At 58.2% G+C, this 20882-nt stretch overlaps 3 protein-coding genes across 3 annotated transcripts; 1 reads left to right on the top strand and 2 right to left on the bottom strand.

The window, feature by feature from the left end:
* Positions 1 to 169: 169 nt before the first annotated feature.
* SURF1 (SURF1 cytochrome c oxidase assembly factor) lies at positions 170 to 3737 on the bottom strand. The gene is made up of 9 exons (XM_072748169.1): positions 3644 to 3737; positions 3511 to 3562; positions 2627 to 2760; positions 2464 to 2546; positions 1776 to 1967; positions 1001 to 1073; positions 755 to 917; positions 432 to 513; positions 170 to 359 (listed from the first exon to the last, which is right to left on the bottom strand). Exons 1-9 carry the CDS (start codon positions 3707 to 3709, stop codon positions 290 to 292), a joined length of 915 nt encoding a protein of 304 aa, XP_072604270.1. The 5' UTR covers positions 3710 to 3737; the 3' UTR covers positions 170 to 289.
* Positions 3736 to 7239, top strand: SURF2 (surfeit 2). Its single transcript, XM_025981964.2, has 6 exons — positions 3736 to 3899; positions 3981 to 4135; positions 4562 to 4665; positions 6199 to 6387; positions 6560 to 6726; positions 7134 to 7239. The coding sequence occupies exons 1-6, from the start codon at positions 3822 to 3824 to the stop codon at positions 7215 to 7217; spliced, it is 777 nt and encodes a 258-aa protein (XP_025837749.2). The 5' UTR covers positions 3736 to 3821; the 3' UTR covers positions 7218 to 7239.
* Positions 7240 to 7565: 326 nt separating this feature from the next.
* On the bottom strand, positions 7566 to 20838 carry SURF4 (surfeit 4). Its single transcript, XM_072748170.1, has 6 exons — positions 20604 to 20838; positions 12729 to 12915; positions 11991 to 12067; positions 11357 to 11400; positions 10707 to 10893; positions 7566 to 9939 (listed from the first exon to the last, which is right to left on the bottom strand). Exons 1-6 carry the CDS (start codon positions 20649 to 20651, stop codon positions 9673 to 9675), a joined length of 810 nt encoding a protein of 269 aa, XP_072604271.1. The 5' UTR covers positions 20652 to 20838; the 3' UTR covers positions 7566 to 9672.
* Between the last annotated feature and the right edge of the window lie 44 nt (positions 20839 to 20882).

Below are 20882 nucleotides of genomic sequence, written 5' to 3' on the forward strand. Positions count from 1 at the left end.
AATCCAGGATTTGTATTTGATGCAGGGTGGGAGTTGGGGGAAGACGACGTGCTATGTGGGGGGTGCAAGGCGATGGTTCTGAACAAGCAGCTCACCCACACATTGGTACATGGTACTTGAACCCACTGATTATGATCAGATTGTTGCATAGGTAGAAAAGGCAAGCATGGCATGTGTACTGTATGGATTTATTCATACCGCTCATACCTAATCCACATAAATCGTATAAAAAGAAAGAAATCTGTGACTTAGTGATTATCCAAGAGAGTAGCGGAGCTACTTCAGTAGATCATACACCAGGAGTCCGACGTAGGAATTTCTTAAACCATAGGTAGGATGTAGCTGCACAGAGGCCATACCTTGGGTTGAAGAGATGAGCAGTCAGGGTTTAGAAGGGGAAGAGAAGGGAGCAGCCAGAGGCGGGGACTTACCAGGTGAGGATGTACTGCATGTGTTCATTCCTCAGAGTGACTCGCGTTTGCCCTCCAATGGGTCCCCCGGGGACCGTGCTCTCTGCAGAGACAGTGGGTTTAGTGTCCACAATCCCTAGGGCAGTTTGGCCAGCTGTCTCCATGGGGCCTTCCAGAGCTCTTTAGAGCTGTCAAATTCAGTGAGGCCTTGGACCTGTAACTAGACCCTGTGGCCTCCTTTCCTTAGTGCCCACCAGACACTCCTCCCACACATTAAAATGCAGGCAGCAGGAAGTAATGGTCATGTCCAGGGCTGAAAGGAAGGCAGGCCGCTCACAACGTACGGAAGTCTGCATCGATGAAGATGGGGTCTGCGCCTGTGAGCCTGGCCATTGCCTCCAGGTCCCGGTAATGCCAGTGGTTCCTTTCTGGGTTGTTCTCTGGGACAAAGGGCTTCCTGGTTTCTGTCAGCCTCACCATCCCAACTAGATCCACTTCTCCCTCGACCTACAAAGGGAAACCAAGACTGTTCTTCAGGGCTGGCAGTTTCTAGACACCCCTGCTTACAAGGGAAGGTTCAGGCTCCTCACCTGGCCTCTCTGCCGTGTATCAGGATTCACTTTCTTCCTGGGGACAAACCCTCTGTTGACCAGGATGGTGACTCTATTGGAATAAATAGAAGTATGCTCTCAGGGCGGGGAAGGATCTTTGAATAAAGATTATCACTGGTCATCCCTATGAGAACAAGGATGGTGTCTGGGATGGTTTAAGATGAGGCTAGCCTGCAGGTACGCCACTGGGAAGGTCTTCCTTTCTCATGCAGTGTACCCCCCCCACCCCCCATCTCCACTTCCCTGTGCCTCAGCCACTGCAACAGCCAGGTTTCGGATAGCTTCTCTGTGAAGAGCAGCTGCCTTCTGGACCTGCCTGTGGGGTCGCAGAGACCCTCCCACACCCGAAGCCAGGAAATTGCTCTGGCTGAGCTCAGTGCCCCCTTGCTGGAAAGGTCGTTTCCCTGGACTGCCCTTCCCCTCCTGACTCCATTTGTGGCCCAACTGGTCACCTGGGAACCCTTCCCTGATTCCACCCGAGTGAGGGTTTGGTTCCTTTCCTTTCTCTTCCCTCAGTCCTCACACGAGCCCCCACCTCGTACTGCACTATGACCATTTAGTGTGTTTGCCACTACACAGTCTCCAAGGTGGCCGATTTCATTTGCTTCAGAGTTTCACGCAGATGAATGACTCAGGAAGAACAAATGAATGGGCTTAGGGAAGTCAAGTACTAATTCCAAACTCAAAGAAACTGAAACCTTCTGGGTCTCTTAGATTTCCCCAAGGTTGCTTCATCCCTGCATGTCCCACTCACCCCAAGTCAGTGCAGTGAAAGGGGGTAATGACATAGGCACCACTCTCGGGCGAGGAAGAGAGACGGCCAGCCTCCCGGGCCTCCCTGGCTGGGTCCACCATGGTCCGAGGCATCATGTACAGCTCCTTGGAGTGGTCGAAGTGCCCCCTGACCTTCACCGGCCTGTACTCCAGATTTTTCAGTTCCATTGGGCTACATGGGAGTGGGGAGAAGTGAGGCTGAGGCCAAGCAAGTTTTGGCAGGACATTCAAACCCTTCCAGGCCTGCACACTATTACAAATACAGCACACACGTCTGCTCCCCTGAATGGGAAGCTCTGTGGACTGTTGCTCCAAGACAGTCCATTGAAACAAGGGGTAGACACTGTAGAATCATTTGCAGCACTCTTTCAAGATAACGCTCTGATGTTAAGACATGACATGAGGGTACACTCTGCCCTCCTTCACCCATCAGGTAAGAGTCACTGCTCTAGGGGGCCCATCAGCACTGTGGGGGATGCCTCAGGTACAATGCATCTCAAAAAAAAAGTAAAATCCAGGATCAAAGATGTTTTTCTAAGTTTGTCAGGACGCCCAGTAAGGTAACTTGTTTTAGGGGCTCCCATGTGAGGGTCAGGACTACAAGCAGAAGCCAGGCCCCCACTGCTGACCAAGTGAGACCAGTTGCAGGTGGGCAGCTGCACACTCACTCTGCTGGCAGAGGGATGGGCTCAGCCATAACTCGAGACTCCAGCTCTGCTATCAGCTGCAGCTTCCACTTTCGACGCTGGACCTGTGGGAACAGTACAAACCCGAGCAAATGGCAGCAAGGGCAAAAGCTCAGAGCCGCCAGAGCTAGAAGTCAGGCTTTACCTGCCATGTCCCCAGGCCAAAGGCTGTCACAGGAATGAGAAGCAGGAACCACTGGAGGAAGGAGTCCTCTTGTGCTTCTGTGGCAGGTGCTTCAGCTGCAGAACTGCCACACCTGCTTGGCCTCCAGGCCAACCCTGGGAAGTTCAACACCACAGGCCCAGGGTCAGAAGCCCTTGACAAATAGAACGGGAGCAGCCAATCCCTCAAGGAGACGCCACCACTACTGCCAGACAGTAAACAGGCCACAGCCCGTGGCCAGCAGCCAACCAGTGACACCTGCGTCCAGCCCAGCTTCTAAACTGGGGCCACACGCTGCACACTCGGTGATGTTTACTGACTGAATAAACGCGGCCTAGGGCTTAGTCCTGCTGTGCCACCAGCTGTGACCCCGGGTAACTCCCGGAACCACCTGCGCCTTTTACACAATACTCTGCGATGTATTCCATTGCACTAAGACGCACCCGCGCAGAGACAGAACCGTGAAAACCCGGACAGCGGCTCACGGCGCTCAGCGCTGAACACCTTCCTTTCCACTGCTCATAAACTTAAAGCTGGAACAACGTACTCAGAAAGTATATTTTAGCTGTCGGAGTGTGAGTCTCAAGTCAGTAACACGGGCTTTGTGGACGGTTAAAAAAAAAAGAAAAAGGCTGCAGCGGGCTGACGGGCACCCTTCCCCCTCGCGCGGCGCCCCGCTCCCGGCTGTCGGTGCGCGCGCAGCCCGCAGGCCGCGGGTCCCAGGCTCCCGGCCTTCAAACCCCATCAGGCGCTGGAAGGGGGCAGCTCCGAGCTCCCCTCAAGGCCGCGGCCCCCGGGCAGAGCGGGGGACGGGAGCGGGGGCGGCTCTTCCCGGGCGCCCGGGGCACCCGCGAGCCAGTCCTCACCTGGGCGCAGGGGGACCGCAAGGACGCTCCTCCTGACCGCGCGGGGCGGGCCCTGCGGAGACCGGGACACAGGCTGAGCTCCCCAAGCCGGGACGCTGGCCCCCAGCCCGCCCGACACGCCCGCGCCGCTCACCCGCCCCGCCGCCGCCGCCGCCGCCGCCGCCGCCCGCAGCCCCAGCCACCGCACGGCCGCCGCCATCGCCCGCCGGCACTTCCGGGCCGCGAGGCATCTGCTTCCGGGGCACCGCCGAGCCCCGCCCCCGGCCCACGATCCACGCGGCGCGAGCGGCGCCCGCCTCCGGGTCTGAGCCATGGGCGAGCCTCCGGCCGACGTGCGCGCCTTCCTGCGCCAGCACCCGAGTCTGCGGCTGGAGCCCGGCGCGCACAAGGTCCGCGGGCCCGGGGGGAGGCGCGGCGCCGCGCGGCGCCCCGGGCCCCCCTGACCCCCTCGCCCGCCCTCCTGCCCGCAGGTCAAGTGCGTCCTCACCGGCCACGAGCTGCCCTGCCGCCTGCCGGAGCTCGAGGTCTACACCCGCGGCAAGAAATACCGGCGGCTGGTCCGCGCCAACCCGGCCTTCGACTACGCGGAGTTCGAGCCGCACATCGTGCCCAGCACCAAGAACCCGTACGTGCGCGGGGCCGCTGCGGGCGGGGCTCCGAGGGGGACGGGCCCACCGTCGTGTGTTACCGACGCTTTTCGTGGGGCCGAGGTCTGTGCCTTCAGGTTCTGAGTGGGGCCAGTTTCACATACTTCGGGAGGACTTTGGTGTAGCCGCCGCTGTTTGCCGACAGGGGCTGAAAGGAAGAGGGCGGTGGTGGCCGCTGCTTCGCGCTGGGCCGGGCCGCCGAGTCTTCCCCGCATCCCCTGGAGCAGGGGCGGCTGCTGAGGCTGGCCAGGCCTGGGTTCCAGGCCAACCGCGGGAGGTCACAGCCCGGCCGGACCAGTGCTGTCCACCTCGGCTGCAGAGGGGACCGCCCTGCTGCCCAGGCCCCATCCTAGACCTCTGCTGTCAGGCTGGCTGAGATCCTCATGACTGTCCCTGTCCCCCAGGCACCAGCTGTTCTGCAAACTCACCCTGCGGCACATCAACAAGTCCCCAGAGCATGTGCTGAGGCACACCCAGGGCCAGCGGTACCAGAGAGCCCTGTGTGAATGTAAGTAGCCGTGGGTGGACACGGCCTGCTCTCTCCTCCAGGACAAGCGCCCTTGGAAGGCAGCAGCGGCGTCTCAGTCACCCACTGGCAGCCGCTGGTGGTGCCCTGGGCCCAGCCCAGGGGAGGCATGGGGCTGGAGGTGGGGATAAAGCAGGCGGTGGGCCCCGAGGTCACTGCAGGCTGGTGACTGCTACGTGCTGTGAAGGACGGGTGCCGAGGGCTGTCCGTGGGGAGTAGAGGCAGGGATTCAGCCAAGGTCAGAAGAACGCTTGGCTGCTGGAGCCTCCATGCCACCATGCAAGGGGAGGTCAGTCAGCAAGGGAGGTGGAGACGACCACAGGGGGTCTTGGAGGCCATGGCCTGGACCACGGGAGGTGGAGATGCATTGAAAGGACTGAAGCAGGGCTGTGGCACGACCACTGTGGGCAGGGAAGATGTGGACAGGCAGAACTGTCTGTGGCTAGAATCAGTAGGTGAGGGAGTGAGGTCAGAAATCACCTGGATTCCTGAATTCCTGGCTCAAGACCTGGCTCTGACCTGGAGGTCAGAAATCACCTGGATTCCTCAATTCCTGGCTCAAGACCTGCGGTTTGGAAAGTGGCATCTGGATAAGAGACCCCCTGAGGAAATGAAATGTTCCTTTCAACCTGTGTCAGGGGACAGTGGCTATTGAAGTCGGGCCAGTGCTCGGAGGGTGCACATCACCGACACAGAGCGAAGGAAGAAGGGATGGGGCTGGGCCTGAGAACAAAGGAGTCCAGAAGGGTGAGAAGAGCCAGGTGGAGGGGTCGGGGGGCAGAGGTTTTAGGAGTGCTGGGACGACCAGGGGCTTTGGGGACAGACACAGAGACAGGATAAGGAAGAGAACTCTGAAGGCGGGGTTTCTCCCAGGAAGAAACGAGGTACAGTCTTCACCTCAGGACAGTAGTGAGGGATGCTGAGTAGTGAGTGGACAGCTGAGAAGCAGGCATCCTACACAGGTGCAGAGCCTGAGGGCTGCTTGGTGTGGGCGGGAAGGGGGGCCTGGGTTTCCCCACAGGCTAGAGTCATCCTATGTTGGGGTATGTGGTTCATAGAACCAGCGGCTAGGAGTGTAGAGAGGAGACCCGGGTGCAGAGCCCAGTGGCCACAAGGCCCTGTGGGGCAGAGGTGAGGCAGAGGATATGTCCTTGGAGGAGGGCAGAAGCAGACATCAGAGACCAGGGGGCCCAGTCCCCTCCCTCCTCTCTGAGGGGGCTGCATGGACAGGAGCCATGCCCACACAGGGCAGGGTTCAGAAGCCAGGCTGGTTGGTGCCACCCAGCTCCTCATCTCAGCTCAATCTGGATCTGCCACACTGAGCTCCTGGCCTCACCGAGTCCTCTACATAGGACCTTGTGGCTCCGGCGTGGGGGCCCAGCCACCCTCCCTGGGGCTCCCGAGGCCAGGCAAGGGCTTGGGGGGTTCAGCACTCAAGGCCCCACCCCTGTGTGGCCCTGCACTGGAGGACAGGGGCAGGCACAGAACCAGGCAGTGTGCTGGTCTGTCTTCCAGATGAAAAGTGTCAGAAGCAGGGTGTGGAATATGTGCCTGCCTGCCTCCTGCACAAGAGGAGGAGGAGGGAAGCCCAGATGGACGGCGCTGGACCACCTCACTCAAGAGAAGCCTTCTGGGAACCTGCGTCCAGTGAGGACGATGCAGCTGCCAGTGACAGTGATGACAGCATGACAGACCTGTACCCGCGTAAGTGGGACTGCCCCCCCACCCGCCTTCTTGCAGATTTGGGTCCTGGCTGTCTGGTCTATGCCTCCGTCTGTCCCACCTCGAGTCCTGGGCCCTGGCTGGCCGCCCCCTGCTCAGCCCTGTGCAGACGGTAAAGCTAAGCTGAAATTGCCCATCCCTCCGTGTCTTCCAGCCGAGTTGTTCACCAGAAAGGACCTGGGAAGGACTGAGCCTGGCGACAGCACCAGTGACTTTTTGACAGAAGACGAGGACGGGAAGCCAAGGCTCACACCAGGGAAGGGCCCTGAGGACAGAGAAGAGATGGAAGTGGCCCAGGCACTAGTTCACAAGCGTGGGAAGGTGAGTGTCACCTCCGGGGCTGCTGGTGTGGCAGCAGCTTCCTCTGGGGGTAGCTTTCCATTTCCTTAAAAAAATTTTTTTTAAAGAACCTTGTTCTTGCCAACAAAGTGCCAAGCTAACAGTTTGTAAGTAAAACAGGAGCCAGGGCCACTCTGCCCTGACATGTGGGGGCTGCTTCCGGCTGAGGGAAGGACTTGTTTCCCTTTGCCATCGCCAGTGCCATCATCCCTGGTAGCTGAGCAGAGCCGGGCTCAAGGAAGTTGGGGACGCGGGGGTGCCGGGAGGCCAGCAGCAGAGGAGAGCGGCCACAGAGAGCTGGCCTGTCTCTGTGGCCAGGTGTCCCCATGGGGCCCTTTCCTCTCTGACGGGAAAGGCTCATGACCGGGAACCCTCTGTTCGTGTTCCAGAAGCAGTTGAGTTTGTCAAAGAAGAAGTTCAAAAGTCATCATCGTAAAGCTAAGAGCTTCAGCTCTCTTAAACACTGTGGTTAATAAACGGCTGCTGGAGAAAGCACATGTAGAGAGCCTGAGAGTTCTTCAGACACTCGACCCCGTGTTCCTCTTCATGCCGTCTGCAGTGCATCCTCTCAGCTGCTGGGGTGTCCCAGGCCCTTCTCCATCCACTCCATGTTGGTGGGCTGGGGGGTCTGGCCCCCAGGCTCAGGGGCACACTCCCTGTCCCCAAGAAACAGCAGGGACCCCCAGGGAAGAATTATGTCTGGACATGGCTTCTAAGTGGTCCTCAGTGAAGCCTAGGGGTCCGTCAGGCTCACTCAGCGTCTGAGGAGAGGCCTGGCGAGGCCTCACGCCAGCTGGACAACACCAGAGGACCACACTGCGTACAACAAATGCCATTATTTATTTTGATGTTTTCAAAAATCAAAACGTTTTCAAACACAACTAAGATATAAAATACAGCATAAAATGAGATTTATACCTATTTCCCACATAAAGCAAAAAAATTTTCAGAAATTGTTTTGCCAAAGCCAATTGGTAGTATTTTTTTCTCCTCCCTGCAAAGGCATCTACCCTGTCCCAGGCACCGGCCTGCGCAGGGCCCCGGGAGGCCAGAACACCCCCTAGCATTGAGGGTGTCCTCTGACCACACCCATCAGCCTCCTGGGGTCCACCTGTTTCTACAAACTGACAAAGAAAAGGTCTTGCGAGCACAGGGTCAAGAGGGACCCGTACCGTCAAATACCGTGTCACAGAGGAACGGACCTGGCTGAGTGTCGATTGATAGGACTGTCATGCTGTGCTGATGGGGGAGGGATAGGCCAACAGGTGGCCCCAGCAGGTAGAAACCCCTTTGTGTGGTAAATGTCCTAGTGTCGGGAAGTAGAAAAAGCCTCCGTCCGATAAGCCACTGCTTCATCTTCAGAAGGCCAGAGGGGCATGCAAGTGGGCCGTGGGGGAGGGTTTAGGGACATCTCGGGGTGAGCCTCCACCAGGGCAGGGGCGTCAAGAAGGTGTGCCATGTGGCCCTCAGGTTTGGTGGGTCCAGGCTATGGAGCCAGTAAAGGTTCTAGGAGCATAGGTAGGCAAAAGTGGGGCAGGTTCCCCACCTCACACTGGCTCTGGTCTGGCTGGGAAATGTGGATCCTGGCTCGGGACTGGCCCCAGCATCCCTGAGCAGGACCCTGAGGCCTGCACACCTCGCTGATGAACCAGGAGAAAAGAAAAGCTCTGATCAGTCCTCACTTGAGTTTGGTCAGCCTGCCCCCAAGAGGTTCTGGGGGAGGACTGGGGGGAAGCACAGAGATGTCCCACTCTCCCCTCGTGGTGTTCGCTATAGCCCAGCGAGCAGAGAAGAGCCACAGGCGCTCACACCCCCAAGAAGAGAAACACAGTATAAGGCAATGTTAGAAAACTTTAAATACAGGATTAAGATCCAATCGGTAAGGCATCACAAATCGTAAAAAGTAATTTGGGCTGCATTCAGCATAGCAAATAGACACTCTGAGCAAGCGACAGCCTTGAGAAGATGGTAAGTCACGGCCGCTCAGCCTGGGGAACTGCTCCCTCCCGCCAGAGAACCAGGCGGGTGCTCAGCCAGGCCAGGCCCACGGCTCAGCAGAGGCTGTGTAAAGGTCGGGGGTGAGGTAACTGGTCTGAGAGGCCGCTTTGTTGCCACCCTGCCCCACGCGGCTGCCACTCAGCCCATACCCCTCATGGGGGAGCCAACTTGCAGGCATGTGGCCAGGCCAGGGTTGGAGCTGGGATCCCTACGGGTTCTGGGGCACCGGAGGACCTCGGGCCCCTCCGTCCCCACCCTGAGCCACTAAAGCTCTGGGGGGATTACTCTCTAAAAAATCTGTACCAATCTGAGCTGGCTTTCTGATGAGGGACTTCACCATGAGCAGCGGCCTCGGCCACCCCTCCAGTACAGCTTCCTTCTTTGGGTTTGGGTCTCGAAGTGCTGTCACTGTTCCCACAAGTAATATAACGCAAGGCAGGGACAACTTGAAGCCACGGGTGCGGTTTAAAACCAGGGCTTTGACAGTGTATTTGATGTTGGGCTGGGCCATCCCGAATTCTTTTGTTTTGGCTAAAAACGTAAACTTAAAAAATAAGAAGAGGGAGACCACTTTGAATGATACACCAATGTATCTGCTCACGGTACAGCTTGAGGCCCCCACCCGCAAAACAAAACAGGAACTGAGGCCACAGCCCAGCCGGCCACTCACTCCGAGAGGCTGAGGCCTTGCCTTGGTGGGGGAGGTACTGCCGGCCAGCTGGCCAGCCCCAATGGCCGGATACTAGGGTGTGGGTCCAGAGCAGATTTAACCATCAATTTTCAGGTGTCTGCAAATAAATTCTCAAAACATCTGTGCCTTTACCAAGGGAGAGAAGGGAAGAGGATACATAAATGCTGGCAGTTTTGTCGAATCCACCCCGAACCAGTCCTCGATGGCCACGGGTCTCAGCCAGGCAGGGAAGGGGTGTGTTACCATTCTTTCTTCTTTTCGTCCATGGAGACGCCCCCGGGGCCCAGGGCCACCACCAGGAGCAAGCCTCCAATCACCGACATGGTCTGGAAGAAGTCATACTTCAGGAAGTCGTGCATAGGCTTATAGACAGGAATGGTCCAGAAGGCGTTGAAATACACGTTGATGGCAAACAGCCAGACGACAAGAGTCAAAGCAGCCAACTTGGTTTTAAAACCAATGGCCACTAAAATCATCAGAGCTGTGCCCACGATGTTCTGAAGAATCTGCAAAGGTCGGAAGGCATGAAATTCAGAAAGAGGTGAGGAAGAAAAGACATACTCATACTGTGTTTTATCAACAGGCAAATTCCAACTTCCCTTGTCAGTGTCGGGGCGATGTCACAGAAGGGCGTGCGTCCAAGTGAGAAGTAAAGACCGGTGCAGGGGGCGGTACACAGAGCAACACTCTGAACACCAACGGTCAGGAAGGGTAAAGGAAAGCCTCCACTGCACAGGCTGTGATTTACCAGGAGCCTGGGGGCCTGCAAGCCATCGAGATCTTCCCCAGTACTCTCTTAGGGCTGGGCTCCCCCTCCTAGGGTGCCGGGAACCCCTCCTGGGAACCTCTCCTGGCCAGGGCGCCCAGCCGGCTCAAAAAAGGGGCGCTGTAAGCTCCTGGGGACAGGACAGAACTTCAGCTCTGTAGCCGACACCTGGCGCACATAGCATGCCCTAAAGGTGGGAGCGGTGGGCAAGAAATAAAGCGAGGGTCTGTAAGGAGCCTGAGTGGGCAGCCCGGAGGCCAGCATGCCGGGTGCCTGGTCCTCCTGTGAGCTCAGGGAGACTCTAGACCTCGTGTGCCCACTCTGGGTTCACAGGACTTGACGGGTCTTCATTCCTTTTCGTAGGATCAAAGGTTTGCTTCCTTTAAGCCAACTCATTGGAACATCATAACAACAGCCCCTCAACAAGGCTGAGTATGCAACCAGGGAAGGGGACGGGCTCCCAAAGGCCAGGAGACCTGACCCATCCAAGCCAACAGGAACACTTACCGAGAAGAAGCTGGCATCAAAGTGGAGGAGGGTCATGAACATCAAGACCAGCAGAACCCGGCCTCCCAGCTGCATGTACTGCTTGGGAGAGCTCTCGCGCATGGTGGGGACCCCTGCGAACATGCTCTTCCCCTCAGAACGGGACTCCGCCAGGAGCAACAGCAAGCCTCCTCCCAGGGCCAGATTCCTGACAACAAACGCCAGGTAAGTTACTAAGGCTCATCGGGCACGTGCCCCTCAGACCAGGTCACAAGGCCTTGGCGGGAGCACAGAAAGGGTCCCTGGGTCCCTCTCCACACCAAGCTGGACCAGCCAGGTGACTGACTGATAGCTCCAAGGGCCTTCTATGGCCGTTGTGCCAAATGGTGACAGGAACCTGAACACGCTCGGGACCCATCCTAGTCCTGGCCCCAATGACGACCAGTTGGGTCCCTGTGAGCTAGTGCGCTCATTCTGGCCTCCTTCCCTCCCTCATGAACACAGGGCTGGGAGAAAAGGCTACCTTGTCCCCTGTGCTCGGGGTGGGGAGGGGGAGCCTCTGCCAACCCGCCAGACTCCAAAGCCACTCAGACCTAAAGAAGTTTACCCCGACTGCTAGTTACAGGGTCTAGAGACACGAAAAGGAAGCTCACCATCAGGAGTACACATACCTCATCAAAAACTTCAAGTCCCATAGGATGCTGTAAGCAATGGTCTGAATGGAACAGAGAAGAGAGACAGAAGCTTAAATCTCAGCATTTTCAAACCCATTCAGACTCCTACCGAGGCAACTTCTCTGCCATGAGTGCGAACATTAGGAGGTACAGAACAGCTTGGACCCCAGGACAGCGCCAAGTTCTACAACCTGGCTCAGCATCTCTCGGGGCATGCCGCCAGCCTGGACCTGCTTAGCACGCACCTGCTCACCAGAGCTGTGCCCAAGGTGTGCTAGAACAGGTTAAGATGCACTGTGTTATGCAGCCCGCGCAGCCCACGGGCATTCCTTAGGAGATGAAATGATAAGATAATGTCCTGGCCTCAGCCAACCTTATGATTCATCCCCCAGTAAAAGGAAACTCCAGAAGATGGCAAAAACGTGGGTACCCAGAGCTCGGGGCCTTCTCGGGGCACCATCTTCTTCAGCTCTCCTGAGCTTGCTTTGAGGAAAATTCAGTGATTTCTCAGCAAAGAAAAGGAGGTTCAGCCAGAGGCAGAAGGCTCAAGGGGGAGTGAAGCCGAATCCTCAAAAATGCCTTTTTGCAGAAGCTCAGGAAGAGAGAGACCCGGACCTCACGCCCCATGTACCTGCAGTGCTATGATTCCAAAGAGCCCAAAGCAGGCATACTGCACGAAGTTCCTGCTCAACACCAGGATGCAGCCAGCTGGAAAGGAGAAGGGCGAGGGTCAGGGGGCTGTGGGCATGTCCCAGGTGAAGGGATGCCACCAGGTACCTGGGTACCTGGCCACCTCGCCTGAGCCCTGTGCAGCAGCAGCCTAACTACCCACCCCAAGGAAAAGTGACTTCCAGGAGAACCAGTGATAGGCGCAGACCACACGCCTCAGCTGGACCTCGCTTATTGGAAACTTGGTTCTAGAAAGTAGATCCCTTGCACCAGAGAAGGGGCCTCTCCCAGAGTGTGTGGTCCCTCAGAAACTCCACCGTGGACAGACTAGAAAGCCCCACGAGGCACAGGGAGGGAGGCTGCCACCAGAAGACAGCGGTCAGCAAAGGGAGAACCCAGGCCCACAGGAGCTGAATGCCCACCTGATGCTCTTCGTCTTCTGTGTCCTTTCACTCATCTTCCCCTGACACTCAGGGTTCCAGCTCGCCCATGTGTCCCTCTCCAGGTGCTTGAGACAGGGACCATGTCATCCCCCCCAGGTCCTCTATGTGTCCCTCTCTAGGTGCTTGGGACAGGGACCGTGTCATCCCGCCAGAGGCCTGCTGCCCAGGAAGGAGGGGAGGGGGCGCAGTGACCACTCTGGAAGACCCCCAGGTGACATTGTCTCCAGCCCCTGAGCACGTGCTTTAAGGCCACTCACTCAGCTGTCCGAGCAGGTTGAGCAACACGAAAGCGGAGGCCAGCGCGTAGCCACAGCCCCACGTGGTGTCGATGTAGTCGCGCTGCTCGCCCCACTGGAACCACATGCGGACGCCGTCCTCCAGGAACGTGCTGATCAGGCACAGGCGCGCCACGTGTGGCAGGTACTGCTTCGTGACCCGGAGGAACTGCAGGCACAGAAACCACTGAAGTGGCTGCGGGCCTGACATCAGAGCCCTGCTGGTGCCCCTCTCCGCCCAGCCCTGTGGGGCTGGCTCAGGCCCCTGGGCCCCGTCGTCTCACACGCGTGTGTGGGCAACAACGGTAATCAACGCAGAGCGGACTCTCAGGCTGGGGCCTTAGTGGATGAGGGTCACGGCATGAAAAGGCCCCACGAGCCCACCCAGCTGCCTCCCCGCCCACCTGTGGGCCCCTGCATTCTCTACCACGGGCTGTCCCGCCCAGAGATGGGGGTGGCATCCCTGGCCTCTGCCCACCAGATGCCATCAGCACCGGCCCCAACCGTGACTGCCAAAAATGCCTCCAGACGTTTCCATGTGTCCCAGAGGTTGGAGGGGGAAACCTCTCCCACTCCCTTGAGAACCTGTCGTTTTATAAAAGGGCAAAACCGAACCCCATACCCGGGGGGCCCACTCAGTGCTGCACCCACTGGACACTGCTGTGCCGAGGCCTGACCTGGCCTGCTGGTCACAGCCGGCCGAGCCACGGCCTTCCAGACCCAGCAACACTCAAACCCGCTCTACACGGAACAGGGCTGAGCACACTTGAAATGACAGTCCACTTGGGTGATGGCCAGGGTCCCAGGCCTAGAGGGCCTTCTGGGGGCCCTAACAGGATGCTCACGTGTCTATACTTCACCGGAACCTGCAGAGCAGCCAGGAGAGGCCAGGCCCTGGCAGCTGTGCGTGCATGTCCCAGGCCCACACTGGGCAGGAGGGAGACCGGGCAGGTGTTTGCGAGCGCTGAGCACACATGTGTAACTGTGTGCCCAACAGCTGGAAAGCCCTGCGGGTCTTACAAACACACACTAACAAATGGAAGGCGCACTGTGTCAAGGGCAGTGAAATTCAGAAAAGTTTCAGAACTCGCTGGCAAAGGTGAGAGAGACAAGAACAGGTCTAGAACTTCCTCCTGCCCTCTGAGGTGTGATGGCACGGTTAGGAAACAAATAACTCGAGTTGAATTGAGGCACAAATGTTGCTTAGGTGCCCAGCAGCCACTTTCTCTTTCCAACCTTCAAACCCAGTGCAAAGGGACACCGTACCACACACAGCAACGGTGGCCGCTCGGGGAAGACAGCCCCACCCACAGGAGTGACGTGTCAGGCAGAGTCTAAAGGGCATCTGTGGGTCTAGCCCCCACAAAGGGATGGTCAAACGAATGTCACTGCTCCTCTTAGGGCCGATGAAAGCGTACTGGCACCAACGAAGGGGTGTCTAGTATCGAAGAGCATCTCTTAACTGTTGGCATTTTGAAAAGTTGCCTTCAAGTTCTAGAAACAGCTGATGCTTGCAGCCACAGGTAACGAGCCTCTGGCTGTTTAGATCAACCCTCAGTTGGCCAACTTTGGCTTGGTCAGCAGAGAAGCCTCCCCACCGTCTGCGCCTCCACCTGGACCGCAGCAGACAGGCTCACCTGGGAGGGAGGGAGAGCGAGCGAGGAGAGAGATTACAAGCCAAGTGTCCTTTCTCTTCAAATCTCCTGAGCCCCAAGGTGGCGATTCTTCACAAGCTCACTCAGCCCTCGACCCTCACTGAAGCGGTGGCAGAGGTCACAGTGAGAAAACAGATGCCCAATCAACCAGGTGGATGTGGGCAGATGATGCTGTGAGTCCTGCCAGCCTGTGTACTGTGGCGGGACAGGGAGGCAGGGAACGGCTGGATTAATGGCTGCTAAGATTCTTTCCAACTCCAATAAGCAGAGGAAAATGAAGGAAAAAGACCCTTTTTTAGAAAAAGAGAGGCCTCGAATGTCTCACCAACTTTGGAGTCTACATAAGAGCCTGTGTAGGATGTACACACACTCGGTGTACACATCCCGCCCCCCGTCGGCAGACGCCACCACCCCTGCCACTTCTGCCTCAAGGCCCCCAAATGCTTTCATAAGATCCAGCGACAGTCACCGGTGGCATCACTCCCAGTCCAGTCATAGAGACACAGAGAGCGGGGCCACGGCAGGACTCCGGGGAAAGCTGAGACCAAAAGGCCGGCAGGCAGACATTGGAGGTTTGCTGACCTGCCTCGGACCTGGAACTGAAAGGTGCTCAGTGTGCTCTGAGCCCGGGCCCTCGGGCCTCACTCTGAGCCTCCTCACCACCAAGCACCCCCGTGTAACACATGCTCAGCTCTGCCGCATGGCCCAAGAGACATAGGCAGTGTTTAAAAGCCTCTGTGCCAGTCTGTACTCCTAATTTGAGTGTCTGGGTCAAGAGGATTAAAGAGCAACAGGGAGACTCCTCCCTGCCCCATGAGACATGCTGAGGAGACAGCTCCGGGCTGGGGGGGAGGGGGGGGGCGTGGAATGCCAAAATTCAGGTTATTTGTGCTATGAAGTAAGCATATCTCTGATTTTCCAAGTCAGATGTCGTCTAGGCTTAGGGCCGACTGTGTTTTGTTAAGTCAGGCTGCTCCAGCGCCTTTTAAACCAGCCAGCCTCTAATAAGCACCTGTTTGGACTCAACATGGAAAAAAAAAAAAAAAAAAACAACCCTGTTTTAAACATGAGGCCAGGGGGATCCCCGGGTGGCTCAGTAGTTTAGCGCTGCCTTCCACCCAGGGTGTCATCCTGGAGTCCTGGGATCAAGTCCCACGTCGGGCTCCCTGCATGGAGCCTGCTTCTCCCTCTGCCTATGTCTCTGCCTCTCTCTCTCTCCTCTCTCTCTGTCTCTCATGAATAAATAAAATATTTAAAAACAAACAAACAAACAAACAAATAAACATGAAGCCAGGCCCAATTTTACTGATTCCCTGAATGCGTGTTGCTCACAGCAATTCAGATGTGGCCACTGAATCCACACCATGCATCTGCGGACAGCATGGCCTGGGCACAGCAGAGAAAAGTCCCTAAATCAGGCAGCCCAGCAGCACCCACAAGCCCAGTGGTTCCCTGGCTGGTGTGGAAGTGGTGGCAATGGGGGCGCCCAGAGCACCTGCAGGCCTTGTGGGCCAGGTAATGCCCCCTCAGGATGCTGAGACCCGGACTGCCTCGTACGGGAGAGCATCGTGGCAGGAGAGCTGGAGACGGACACGGAGCAGGGACAAACAGCAGGAGAGGACAGTCAGCCTCTGTGGGGCCGGCTTTTCACCGGCATCTCCAAGAACCTCATAGTCAAGCCCGACATGGCTCATGAGCAGTGACAGCACCTGAAGGACTTCCAAAATATGGAAAGCAGGGATTTCTTTATGAGGGGTTATTATTCTAGAGGGGATTTAAGAAACATACCCCACCCGAAACAGAACTCTGAACACACAGCAATCAGGTCCCAAGCCACCTGCAGCTCCCACGCAACACAGAAAAACTCACTTTCTCGGAGTATTGGGGACAGAAAGGAGGGAAACAGTCTGCAATTTTTGGTTGAGGACTTTGAGGAAGTGGAGAGGGCAAGTCAGGTCTGATCACCAGGGACTGGGGCTGCCCTTCTCAGGGGCCACCTCAAGCCTACACGTCCCAGATAATTAGAGCTTGCAGTAGGGTAACTTCCTTCTCATCAGGCTGAGTCAGGACTGGAGCAAGAGTTTGGTGACTCACACGTGTGCATCCTTCATGACCCCAGAACTCCCCCAGCAAGTCTCCCGGAGTGCCACTCTGTGGGTTCAGGCTGCACCTCCAAGAATAGGAACAAGTGTCAACTGGCCCTGGAGACGACCTGGCTTTCTGTACCCAAAATCCACGTGACCAAGAGCTTAACCACAGGAGAGCAGCAACAGGCCACATGGAAGAGAACATAGCTGTGCCTCACTTTCCAGGAGAAGCCTCGCTAACCATAGTTCCCTCCGCCATGGCCCCACCCCGCTCCCCAGAAGAGGTAGGGCCCCTCTTCTTAACCTCCTAAGGCAGGCAGGTGGGGAGGAAGGAGCCCCCTCTGCCCTTTCCCCTCACTCCTGGTGGTGCAGGGCAGGCAGCCCTGGGAGGGCAGGGGTCACAGAGACACGGAAGGAAAGTGATGCTGAGACCCCATCACTGTCACCAGAGCCCCACTCACACCCAATGGCCATCCATGGCTGTGTGTATCCAGAGCCCTAACACCTGTGGGTCAGGTATGCCCAGTCACTGCTGTCAGGGCCATCCCAGCTACCCAACGCTTGACCAGGGGCCCAGGGGCGCTGCATGGGGCAAGAGCTCCTAGGACTGGCTCTGTCACACCCGAGATAGGTTAAAACCAAAGGCCATCATGGAGAGCAAGGCCCCATGCAGCTTATCTGTCACTCAAGTGATGAGCTGTCACACTGAACCTATTAGGTGCTAATACTCCTGCTGGCTGGCACAGATGTACTTGGGAGCTACATTCTGCTGCACGGCAGCAAGCACCAGCTGCAGGACACAACATAATTTTGGACTGCTGAGTTCATTGGTCTCTGGCTCCTTCCAACCTGGTCTCAGATGGCTTCCGAATGCCTGGCTTCTGCAGAGGGCACGCTCAGCATTTTCTCTAGCGCCTGGCTTCCTGGGAGCAGGACACTGTCCCTGGCCGCCCGGGGCGAGGAGCCTGATGCCAGAGATGCAGCTCTGAAGAGCCTGCCAGCCAGAACTAACCAGACAGCTGACCCTGTACTCTCACCTCTGCAGGCCTGAAGGAAAGGCTGCCGGACAGCCAAGAGGTGAGGAGCCCAGCCTCCACTACGAAAATGTGGATTCAGAATTCCGGCCTACCACGTGCTATGCAAGACCACCTTCCCACAGCTGAAGATGGAGGTACTGTGGCCGACCTCACATGCTCCGGAGGGTAGCACAGCGCCAAGTGTGGAGGACCTGGCCCAGAGTTAGCAGTTCAGGATTCTTGTCCTAAGTACTGGGGGAACACAGGCCTTTTTAGGTCCCCTTCGAGCAACCCAGACTTTCTGGTCAAATCCTGTCACTTGGTTTTTGCTTCTGTTCTCTGAAGACAAGGTTAGAGAAAAATGGATATGCTACCTAATATTTCGCCATTCTTTTCTTTTGAAATCATTTTCATTTTAAAAGCCTGGACTCAGGACGCCTGGGTGGCTCAGTTCGTTAAGTGTCTGCCTTGGGCCCAGGTCATGATCTCAGGGTCCTGGGATCGAGTCCCTGCTCAGCAGGGAGCCTACTCTTCCCTCTGCCCCTTCGCCTGCTCATGTTCTCTATCAAATAAATAAAAATCTTCTTAAAAAATCAATCAATAAAAAGAAAATCCTGGACTCCCAGCACCTTTATGATTGGTTGCCTTCTTTTAATATTATGTGGATAAATGTTAAAAACAAAAATGCCACCGCGGTGTGGCCAAATTTTGTCCATGGGAAGCCATCACTTTGGCTCTGCCCTCTTATCTGCCCACATCCTCCTGCGTCAAGCCTGCCTGTGGCAGAAGAGGCTCCTGACTTTGGTTCTGAAGAGCACGAGGGCCACTGCCCTCCCCAGTCACCCATCACGGGGCATGGAGGGGTCTTTTGACATCTGCTACCACCACCCAGGTGGGCCTTGGTGCTGATAAACCAACAGCAGGAGTCCACACTGCCTGACAGACAGCCCTGGGCCACTTTGGGTGCTGGGTTTGATGCAGCATGCCCTTTTTACAAGGGGGGGTCCTTCTCCCCCCCCCCCCCCATTTATGCCAGAAGAACACCAGGCCTCAGAAGCTTATGGTAAGTGGCACTAGCCTTGGGGCGAGGCTGGAGTCTGGGTTTGCCCCCACACCCAAGCCCCGGGCCAGTCCAGAAGCTCCTGCAGGCCCTGCCTGCCTTCCCAGCAGTAACTTGGTACAGGCAGACCCTGTGTGCCCTCCACAGGCCTTTCCAGTTCCGCGATTCTGCTTCTTTCATTTAATACAGAATACGTGGAGGAAAAGAAGAAAAAAATTACATAAAGAGATTTTTAACTTTTTTTTTTTTTCCCCTGTAAGAAAGTTTATCATTTGATCGTTGGCAGCAGCTGGGTTAGAGACATTTTAGCTAGCTCCGGTTATGAAATGCACTTGCAAAATCAGGGTTCTTCAGGCTGAAGAGTGAGTGTGCAGAGCTCTCCCGGTCCCCTTGGCTGAGAGGAGCCATGTTCTCAGGGAGTCGCTACTTGGGAGAAATGAAATCAGGTCACTAAAGCCATGACAGTGAAAACTGGCGGGGAAGGAAGGCCTACTGAGCTCTTGAGAGCTCTCAGCATGAATCGTCTTTGCGAAGCACACGATGTTTACACTGCATCTGTAAGCACAGAATCGTGACCTTAGGAAAAACTATGTCTTCAAGCTGATACACTTTTTCTCCCCCGAAGTGGTCTTAAGATAGCAGCTCGCAGGAAAGTGGTGGAATGAGGACCCGATTAGCAGACCGCACGAGGCAGATTCACCCCTTGAGGGGAACAGTGGAAAATCTTGCTCACCCGTGCCCAATCAGAAAACACTCATTCATCTCTCTTAAAATCGCTCAAACGCATACAAGCCTTCTGATGAACCTTAGCTTCAGAGTTTGATTACTCAATTACCACCTCCCTAAGAATGAAAACTCTGACCTCACTGCTGTTGGCTCTGGTGGGACCACAAGCAGGAAAGAAACTCGCTTGGGTCGGACGCGGACCCGCCGGCAGAGCAGAAGGCTGCCGATCTGCAGGCGTAACGGAATACTTTCACGGGTAAGAGGCCCGCAAAATCCTCAAAAGCCTCATCAAAAGCGGGCGGGAGCTCCGTCCTGTGCCTCTCCAGGACCTGGTTCTGTCCATCCAGCCTGTGGCCAACCGCCCGCCCCAGGGCTTCCCCGTCGCCCAGAGCGCCGCCGGCGCAGTCCGGCAGGGAAAGGGGAAACCGCCGGCAGGGCCGGCTCCCCTCCTCCAGGCCGCGGCGAGGCAGGCGCCGTTCCGCTCGGTCGGGGCAGAGTCCAAACAGCGAGGGCGAGTGCCGGGAGGGCCGGGAGGGCCGGGAGGGCCGGGGGACCCCCGAGCCCAACGCCCGCGGGGCAGAGCGGAGAGCGGCGTGCGGTGGCCGGCGGCGGCCGGGGTGCCGAGCAGGGCGCCCCCTTCCCCGCGGGAGGACCCCCAGGCCTGCAGCCGGACCAACCAGCTCCGACCAGCGCTCCGCACCCCGCCCCCCGGGTGCCACGGCGAGGGGAGCGTGCGGGGACCACCCCGGCTGTTCTAAGGGAGGGGACGCTGCGCGGCGGCGGCGGCCGGATGGCTCCCTGCGCTGGCGGCGGCGGGCGGACCCGCGCGTCCCTCTCCTGGAGGCGCCCGGGCCGGGCGGGGGGCGCGGGGGGCATGGGAGGCGCGGGGGCGGGGGGCACGGGAGGCGGGGGGCACGGAGGGCACGGGGCGCGGGGGGCACGGGGGGCGCGGGGGGCGCGGGGGACACGGGGGCACGGGGGACACGGGGGCACGGGGGGCGGGGGACACGGGGGGCGCGGAGGGCGCGGGGCATGGGGCGCGGGGGACACGGAGGGCGCGGGGCGCGGGGGCACGGGGGGCGCGGAGGGCGCGGGGCGCGGGGCATGGGGCGCGGGGGACGGCTCCCCGAGCTGGGCGCCCTGGCGGGCGGCGGCGACCAGCGCAGGCCGGGCCCGGGCGCCGGCCGCGGGAGTCGGGGCCGGGAGGCGCCACGAGCCCCGGGGGGCATGCCCCGGTTGGGGGAGGGGGCGCGATCCTCGGGCGGGGGGCCCGCGGGAGGGGCGGGAGCCGGGGGCCGGGCGGCGGGCCGCACCTGGTCGGCGAAGTCCTCGGCCGTGCCCATCAGGTCGTTCTGGCCCATGGCGGCGGCGGGAGGCCCGGCTCGCTCGGCTCGCTCGCTCGCTCGGCGCTCGGCCCTTCGGCGCCCGCGCCCGCTGCGGCCTCCACAGGAAGTGCCCGGCGGCCGGCCTCGCTCCGCGTCCGCGGCTCCAGCGGCTGCCACGTAGGCCAAGCCTTAAAGGGGCCGCGCCGGCGGGCCCGCCCCGGCCGCGCCTTAAAGGGGCCGCGCGCCGCCGCCGCCGCCGCCGCCCCG

This window comes from Vulpes vulpes, chromosome 2 (genome assembly GCF_048418805.1).
Source record: "Vulpes vulpes isolate BD-2025 chromosome 2, VulVul3, whole genome shotgun sequence".
In the NCBI taxonomy this organism is placed as follows: domain Eukaryota; kingdom Metazoa; phylum Chordata; class Mammalia; order Carnivora; family Canidae; genus Vulpes; species Vulpes vulpes.